At 45.9% G+C, this 9,304-nt stretch overlaps 1 protein-coding gene across 1 annotated transcript in view; it reads right to left on the bottom strand.

Annotated features, from left to right (window-relative positions):
* Window positions 1-9,304, bottom strand: part of tecpr2 (tectonin beta-propeller repeat containing 2) — a 34,568-nt gene that overhangs the window by 4,839 nt on the left and 20,425 nt on the right. The window contains exons 16-22 of the mRNA XM_034865896.1: window positions 7,121-7,294; window positions 6,621-6,801; window positions 6,296-6,437; window positions 5,389-5,614; window positions 4,821-4,910; window positions 4,316-4,413; window positions 4,064-4,234 (exon numbers count right to left, since the gene is read on the bottom strand). Of these exons, the coding sequence (XP_034721787.1) occupies window positions 4,064-4,234; window positions 4,316-4,413; window positions 4,821-4,910; window positions 5,389-5,614; window positions 6,296-6,437; window positions 6,621-6,801; window positions 7,121-7,294 (1,082 nt within the window). The remainder of the gene's footprint in view (window positions 1-4,063; window positions 4,235-4,315; window positions 4,414-4,820; window positions 4,911-5,388; window positions 5,615-6,295; window positions 6,438-6,620; window positions 6,802-7,120; window positions 7,295-9,304) is intronic.

The raw sequence follows: 9,304 nt of genomic DNA, 5'->3' as shown, positions 1-9,304 counted from the left end.
ACACACACACACACACACACACACACACACACACACACACACACACACACACACACACACACACACACAGCTGTGTTTCTCCTTCACATGTATTTCCTCCGACAGGTGGAGGTTATATAATAGGGTTGTTATATAACATGGAGTGTGTCTGAGTTTGTTTGTGTGTGTATGTGTGTTTGTCTGTATGTCTATATATCTAAATCAATATAGATATGTATATATGTATATATGTATCTATCTATATATATGTATACAGTGAGGAAACTAAGTATTTAACACTCTGCTATTTTGCAAGTTCTCCCACTTAGAAATCATGGAGGGTCTGATGTCCTTGTAGGTGCATATCCACTGTGAGAGACATGTCCACTGTGAGAGACATGTCCACTGTGAGAGACATGTCCACTGTGAGAGACATAATCTAAAAAAACATCCAGAAATCACAATGTATGATTTTTTAACTATTTATTTGTATGATACAGCTGCAAATAAGTATTTGAACACCTGTCTATCAGCTAGAATTCTGTCCCTCAAAGACCTGTTAGTCTGTCTTCAAAATGTCCCCCCCCACTCCATTTATTATCCTAAATTAGATGCACCTGTTTGAGGTCGTTAGCTGCATAAAGACACCTGTCCACCCCATACAATCAGTAAGAATCCAACTACTAACATGGCCAAGACCAAAGAGCGGTCTGAAGACACTAGAGACAAAATTGTCCACCTCCAAAAGGCTGGACAGGACTACGGGGACATGTCCAAGCAGCTTGTTGAAAAAAGGTCCACTGTTGGAGCAATCATTAGAAAATGGAAGAAGCTAAACATGTCAGTCTCCCTCGGACTGTGGCTCCATGCAGGATCTCACCTCGTGGGGTCTCAATGATCCTCAGAAAGGTGAGAAACCAGCCCAGAACTACACCTGGAGGAGCTGGTCCAGGACCTGAAAAGAGCTGGGACCACCGTTTCCAAGGTTACTGTTGGTAATACACTAAGACGTCATGGTTTAAAATCATGCATAGCCCAGAAGGTTTCCCTGATTAAACCAGACCAGGTCCAGGCCCGTCTTAAGTCTGCCAACAACCATTTGGATGATCCAGAGGAGTCATGGGAGGAATTCATGTGGTCAGATGAGACCAGAATAGAACTTTTTGGTCCTAATTCCACTAACCGTGTTTGGAGGAAGAAGAATGATGAGGACCATCCCAAGACCACCATCCCTACTGTGAAGCATGGGGGGGTAGCATCATGCTTTGGGGGGGTTTCTACACATGGGACAGGGGGACTGCACTGTATTAAGGAGAGGAGGACCGAGGCCATGTATTGGGAGATTTTTGGGAACAACCTCCTTCTCTCAGTTAGAGCATTGAAGATGGGTCAAGGCCGGGTCTTCCAACATGACAATGACCCGAAGACCACAGCCAGGAGAACCAATGAGGGGCTCTGGAAGAAGCAGATCAAGGTTCTGGGGGGCCTAGCCAGTCTCCAGACCTAAACCCAATAGATAATCTTTGGAGGGAGCTCAAACTCCAGCCCAGAAACCTAACTAGACCTAAAGAAGATCTGTGTGGAGGGGGGGCCAAAATCCCTTCTGCAGGGTGTCAGAACTGGTGAAGAACTACAGGAAACGTTGGAAACAAAGGCTGCTGGACCAGATATTAACATGGATGTTCTCAGGTGTTCAAATACTTATTTGCAGCTGGATCATACAAATAAATAGTTAAAAAATCTTCCATTGTGATTTCTGGATGTTTTTTCAGATTATGTCTCTCACAGTGGACATGTCTCTCACAGTGGACATGCACCTATGAGGACACCAGACCCTCCATGATTTCTAAGTGGGACACTTGCAAAATAGCAGAGTGTCAAAAACTTATTTTCCTCACTGTTTATATCAGTATGTGTGTGTATGCGTCACACTGTAACCTGATCTGAAGTGAATGATGTCACCCACCCCACCCCAACAAACAAACACATTAAACCCAACTCCTCCATTACAAAATAAGACATCAAAAGACCAGTTGGTATTCTTTTTACATCACACAATCAACATGGGACAACATCACATGATCAATAAGGGACAACATCACATGATCACTATGGGACAGGCTCCATAGAGCTCATATTCCAGCTGATAGAGACATATCAACTAAAATAAGAAAACAACAATGCTATCAACACGTCGCTATGACGATGCAGCTTGTCTTTTATTGTCTCCCCCGGCACTGCTGCAAGACTCTTTTTTGAGACATGTCTCTCGTCTCCTCGTCCATCCACTTCCATCTGTCTTTGTTGCCCCCCCCCCCCCCATGTGTGAGACAGAGAGGAAATACTGGGGGACATTAACTACAATTTCTTCTTCTTATGCGTTTTGTGGCGGGTTGAAACCATAAAATGACGTAAAACTTAATAACTCATTATTTATTCAGCAGATCAGGTTTCCATTAGCGTTTCTCACATAAGAAAATCATCAAGATAAAATCTGATGAGACCGACGCGTTTCTTTTGAGTCGACATTCATCAAATTCATCAAAATTTACTGTTTCCATAAAGCATTTTTAATAAATATCAATTAATTCAGATAAAACGCGTGGATAAAACAGAGCTAGAGGTCTCGCAGGACCACGTAAACAGAAATCTTCAGGATTGACACCCCCCCCCCACTAGCATGTGATCTGGTAGCTAATACTGTTTGTGAGATGCTAAGTATGTCTAATATTACAACCAATAGTATGTCAGATGCATAATATATCCGGTAAAATATTACATAATGTGATACTGGACACTACGCCGGCATCAGTATCCCACAATGCAATGCAATCTTATTTATAGTATCAATTCATAACAAGATTTATTTTGAGACACTTCACCGATAGAGCAGGTCTAGACCCCTCTATAATTTACAGATAGAGCAGGTCTAGACCTCTCTATAATTTACAGATAGAGCAGGTCTAGACCTCTCTATCATTTACACATAGAGCAGGTCTAGACCGCTCTATAATTTACAGATAGAGCAGGTCTAGACCACTCTATAATTTACAGATAGAGCAGGTCTAGACCTCTCTATAATGTACAGATAGAGCAGGTCTAGACCACTCTATAATTTACAGATAGAGCAGGTCTAGACCTCTCTATAATTTACAGATGGAGCAGGTCTAGACCACTCTATCATTTACACATAGAGCAGGTCTAGACCGCTCTATAATTTACAGATAGAGCAGGTCTAGACCTCTCTATAATTAACAGATATAGTCTTCACTGGTTTACAGACGTATGTGTCTCCGTCTAAGTCTGAGGGGAAGTATTTTTGGGTCAGAGGGCATCACGTGACTGGGCAGGAGGAAAATGTTCTGCGGCCTGCAGTCGGACCTCTATGGCTAGTTTTGGCTTTATGCTTTCTGAGTGTTATCTATTTATTACCTGCTGTAAGTTTTCGCAACATATATGGGAATAATAATGATTTAAAATTTTGTGAAATTGCTTAATTAATGTTATTTAGAAATGTCACATTTCCTTGAGAGAGGACCCTTAAAGAAGCAAGCCGACTTATTGGGACTTTAGGTTATTCATTGTTACCCCAGAGTTAGACAAGTCCATCCATACCCTTCTCATCTCCGTGCTGCTGTAACTCCGTCTGACGCCCCCCGCATCAGCTTAGCAGCGATGCTGCAGGTAACTGGTTCCAACTAGCTACTGCTCCCAATAAGTGACAAAATAACGCCAACATGTTCCTATTTACATATTGTGATTTGTGTAGTCACAGGGTGTACAAATATCAAGGTCACATGACACACATCCTTATTCTAACCGCATACTAACTGGGAACTATATTCTCAGAAAGGCCAAGCAGCCCAACTTGTGTGGAGTGATTCAATAGACAGTTAAAGAAATAGTGATGAATGCAACACGGAAAAGCAGTTGTTCCATCAACCAAACCAATGTAAACAGCTAGCTTGGAGCGAACAACACTGGTGGTCATGGCTGACTTTGAGGAATTATTGTTTTCGTAATAACAAATACGTCTGCCACAACCCGAGAGAAAACACTGGAAATCGGCACGTCAAAGTTTGGCTCGGCCGTGTCCAGGTGAGTGAGTCAGGTACGTACCGAGCTGGCTGAGGTCCAGGGGGGTCCAGTGGAGTCCGAAGGGACAGGACGGAGACAGCGTCCGGATGCTGACTCGGCCGTGAGTGTCTAATCCCCACAGAGCATCCCGGCATGCAGACAGCTGGATCAGCTCCATCTGAACACAGGAGAACCCATTTCAACACCTGAAGAATGTACTGTCCAATCATACGCAGAGACAAGCCACAGGTGTGTTTACCTCCACTGGTAGAGGGACGGAGGAGGGGCGGAGCTCACCGTCCTGATCCCAGACACAGAACAGATCCTTCCTGCTTTGAGCCAACCACAGGAACGTACCTGAGACAAACACACACACACACACACACACACACACACACACACACACAGGTATCACACACACGTAACACAGGTAACACACAGGCGACACACAGGTATCACACACGTAACAAAGTGATAACACAGGTAACACACAGAGGTATCACATACAGGTGACACACACGGGTATCACACACACGTAACAAAGAGGTAACACAGGTAATACACACAATACACTCAAGACTAGTTTGAAGTGTGAAGACTACTTCCAAAAGTCTGGGTGAAGTCTGAAGACTAGCTACAGAGGTCTGGGTGAAGTCAGAAGACTAGTTCCAGAGTTCTGGATGACGTCTGAAGACTAGTTCCAGCGGTCTGGGTAAAGTGTGAAGACTAGTTCCAGAGGTCTGGGGGGTGTAGAGGTGTGAGACCTTCTCTGTGCGGCACAGCTGAAGACGTGATGAAGGTCCACCTCGTGGCCGAGACGGTTCCTCTGGGAACGACGTTCTGCCAGAAAGTTCCTGAAGGAACCAAACACAAAGACCAACAGAGAAAGTCCCCACTCAGAGCCTGTTGTGCTGATATTATTGACTCTAATAGATCTTTCTAACCCTTTATGGACTAATAGATCTTTCTAAACCTTTCTGGACTATAACAGATCTTTCTAGACCTTTATCGACCCTAACAGATTTTTTCTGGAATCAAACACCTTTCTAGACCTTTCTGGACTCTAATAGACCTTTCTAACCCTTTCTGGACTCTAATAGAGCTCCCTAGACCTTTCTGGACTCTAATAGGCCTTTCTAACCCTTTCTGGACTCTAATAGAGCTTCCTAGACCTTTCTGGACTCTAACAGACCTTTCTAACCCGTACTGGACTTTAACAGAGTTTCCTAGACCATTATGGACTCTAATAAATCTTTCTAGACCGTTCTGGACTCTAGATGACAGTTCTGGACTCTAGACAACAGTTCTAGACAAGACAACCCCTGTACTGACCGACCAGGCTGCCGCGGGCCAGGTGCAGCTGGTTCCGACCCGAGGCGACCCAAACCCCGCTGCTGTTGGCGCTGACCAGGCTGGGCTGGCACTGCGAGTGCTGGGACAGGAAGGCCACCACGCGCTCCACCGGGGCCCTGGTCACTGTGGCAACGCTCTGCGTGGCCTGCAGCAGGGTCTGGAACAGACTGCCCTGGTCGAAGACCACATAGTCCGAAATACTGATCTGGGGGACAGAGACACATCAGGTTCAGGGTCATAAAGTCAAATATGTCAATATAACTTTTCTAGCAGCTGATTAATCATTCGTTTTATTATGGAAAGATCAGAGTTATTTTGCTTTTGTCGTCTCCCGTCAACGTTGAAAATCAACACTTTTTTATCAACTTTACCTTACTTCAATTTTTTCATCACTTTTTTGATGTTTAACACTACGTAACACTAACTTATTAACTTTAGTTTTCCAGTTATTTTTTGAATTTATGGTCAATAAACCTTATTTATATGAAATTATACCTAATGTTTGAGTTAGAAAAGCAGAAATTAGGAATTAAATTAGGAAAAAATGACTAAAATTAAAGGAATGGGTGTTGATGGATAATCACAGACTGGAATATGTCCACTTTTACTCAATACCATTTCAAAAACACTTCAATTTGTTTTACAATGCTTTGAAATTGAACAAGACCCAAAATTAATGAGCGTTGTGTGGAATCAATCATGTGGTTTTCGGGAATTACAATTCGGTTGTTATATAAGTACATAGTATATAGTACTATTAGTAGTATATATATATATAATTCTTAAATAATTATCTTATATAATATACAACGGTACAAGATACCCTGTAGGTTGTCCCCCTGCAGAGGACGCTACAAGGCACCCTGGAGGGGAGACAGGAAGTTACCTGCCACCAGTGGTCGTCGTCCCCCTGCGGTCGAGACGGACAGACGCCGGTCCTGAACCAGAGACTGCCACTGGTGTCCAGCGCCCAGCCGGTTCCTCCCGCTGCCAGGCCGACACACACAAGGTCCAGACCCTGGGCCTCGCTGGGACACACACACACACACACACACACACACACACACACACACACACACACACACACACACACACACACACACAAACACAGACACACACAAATACGTTTTATTAGCCATTTAGAGGCCTTCCTTCTCTCTCTACAGTATTATTGCAGAAGCATTACAGTAGTAGTACTGCAGTAGTATTACCTGACGGTGTCGTACTTCCAGCCCTCTCCCTCTCTACAGAAGCTGTTGAGCCCCTCCCGGTAGAACAGAGCTCTGTGTTCGCTCAGAGCCCAGACGACGCCCCCTCTCACACACACCTGGCTGAAGACACACGGAGAGTCCACCTTTACGGAGCGAGCACAGGGACGCTCCACGCTCAGACCTGACCAATCAGAACAGACCAAAAGCCCTTAGTGACAAAACAGAACGGACCACAAGCCCTTTATGATGTCATAATGTCCACCTTCACCGCTCATACCTAACCAATCCAAAGAGACAACAAGTAGGTAGACAAATAGAGGGTTAGGGGGGTAGTAGTAGGGTACCTGTCTGCAGATAGAGGGTTAGGGGTAGGGTTAGGGGGGTAGTAGTAGGGTACCTGTCTGCAGGTAGAGGGTTAGGGGGGTAGTAGGAAGGTACCTGTCTGGTTTAGGGGGTAGTAGTGGGGTACCTGTCTAGTTTAGGGGGTAGTAGTGGGGTACCTGTCTGCAGGTAGAGGTCTCCGTTGGTGCGTATGATCCAGGCCGAGTTGTCACTCAGAGCCACAAACGCCGTCTGCTCCACAGCTTTGTACCAGTGACGTTTCCCCTTCCCAGAAACCTTAGCACACGCAAACGCCGTCATGCTCTTCTGCTCCACCTTCCACAGCAGATTACCTGAGGGAGAAGCTACAGTTAGCACACAGATAATGCTAACACCTTCCACATTAGATTGCTTGAGGGAGGCGCTGCAGTTAGCATACAGATAATGCTAACATCTTCCAAAGCAGATTACCTGAGGGAGGAGCTACAGTTAGCATACAGATAATGCTAACACCTTCCACATCAGATTACCTGGGGGAGGAGCTACAGTTAGCATCCAGCTAATGCTAACACTTTACACAGCAGATTACCTGGGGGAGGAGCTACAGTTAGCAGCCAGCTAACACCTTCCACAGAAGATTAACTAGGGGAGGAGCTACAGTTGAAGGGGGGTCTAGTGTGGTCTAGACCTGCTATATCTGTAAAATATAGCGCGGTCTAGACCTGCTCTATCTGTAAACTATAGCGCGGTCTAGAACTGCTCTATTTGTAAATTATAGAGAGGTCTAGACCTGCTCAATCTGTAAATTATAGAGCGGTCTAAAGTTAAAGTGTTGTTGTTGTTACAAGGGCGCAGCCATGTTGGAATTCCACAATCTACTACGTCACTGGGCGGTAAGCTACTCCGTGGCTAACTAGCACTAGCAGCGCAGCCATAATAACAGCATACAAAGAGTCGGAGGCTAGCAGACATATGGCTGAGGAAACGGAAACCAAGAAGTCTGGGGGGGTCATACTGTATTGCCCCTGGCTGCAGTAAGGAACTGTATAGGGCTGGGGGGGGCTGCGGTAAGGAACTGTACAGGGCTAAGGCAGCTGGGGTTGGGACACATTTCCACAGGCTACCTTTGACAAGGAAAAAAACAATCCTCAACTCGTGGCTAGCAGCTAGCTGCCTTAAAACGGGCTAGCCCTCCGACAGTCCTGGATTTCGAGTCTGTAGCATTTTTAGCGACAGACTATTTGGAAAGCTGTACTTTTGATACAACAGCGTCACTGGTGGGGTTAAATCCACCAGACTGAAACCTGAGTCCTGCAAGCTCCAGTACAGGACAGACCGATAGACCACCAGACTGAAACCTTAGGCCTGTAGGCTCCACTACAGGGCAGACCGATAGACCACCAGACTAAAACCTGAGGCCTTCAGGCTCCAGTACAGGGCAGACCGATAGACCACCAGACTGAAACCTGAGGCCTTCAGGCTCCAGTACAGGGCAGACCGATAGACCACCAGACTGATACCTAGGGCCTTAAGGCTCCAGTACAGGGCAGACCGATAGACCACCAGACTGATACCTAGGGCCTTAAGGCTCCAGTACAGGGCAGACTGATAGACCACCAGACTGAAACCTGAGGCCTTCAGGCTCCAGTACAGAGCAGACCGATAGCCCACCAGACTGAAAGCTGAGGCCTTCAGGCTCCAGTACAGAGCAGACCGATAGACCACCAGACTGAAACCTGAGGCCTTCAGGCTCCAGTACAGAGCAGACCGATAGACCACCGGCAAGTAACACCACCGATGCTATCTGCCGCAGACAGGGCGCTATAACGCTCACGGCAGGCAGAGGACAGAGAAGTAGCTATGTTTACCTGTTGTCAGCATACTATCAGAGGACAGAGAGGTAGCTATGGTTACCTGTTGTCAGCATACTATCAGAGGACAGAGAGGTAGCTATGGTTACCTGTTGTCAGCATACTATCAGAGGACAGAGAGGTAGCCATGGCTACCTGTTGTCAGCATACTATCGAGTCTACCAGGCGAAGGGCTGGATGTGACGTTGTTGTCACATCCACAAAACACAAATATATTCACCAACGTGTCGGCTTCATAGCGTTCAACAAAACAGAGACCGACACACCAGACATTACTGAGACACAACACCGAGCTAGAAACCAACGATCCGACCGAGGGAAAGGGCTAGCAGCTAAATACGATGGAAGCTCTTATGACAAACTCCCCAAGCTAGCACTCCGACCTTAGACTGTAGAAATAAACCCAGACTCCGACGATATCACAAATCCTTAATAATACGTTTACTAGCCGCTAGCTAAACCACAGAATCCAACGTCCCCCCCCCCCCCCCC

Source organism: Etheostoma cragini, unplaced genomic scaffold (assembly GCF_013103735.1).
Source record: "Etheostoma cragini isolate CJK2018 unplaced genomic scaffold, CSU_Ecrag_1.0 ScbMSFa_3110, whole genome shotgun sequence".
Lineage (NCBI taxonomy): Eukaryota > Metazoa > Chordata > Actinopteri > Perciformes > Percidae > Etheostoma > Etheostoma cragini.
The sequence above is the reverse complement of the archived record's forward strand: the minus strand, read 5'-3'. Positions and strand labels throughout refer to the sequence as shown.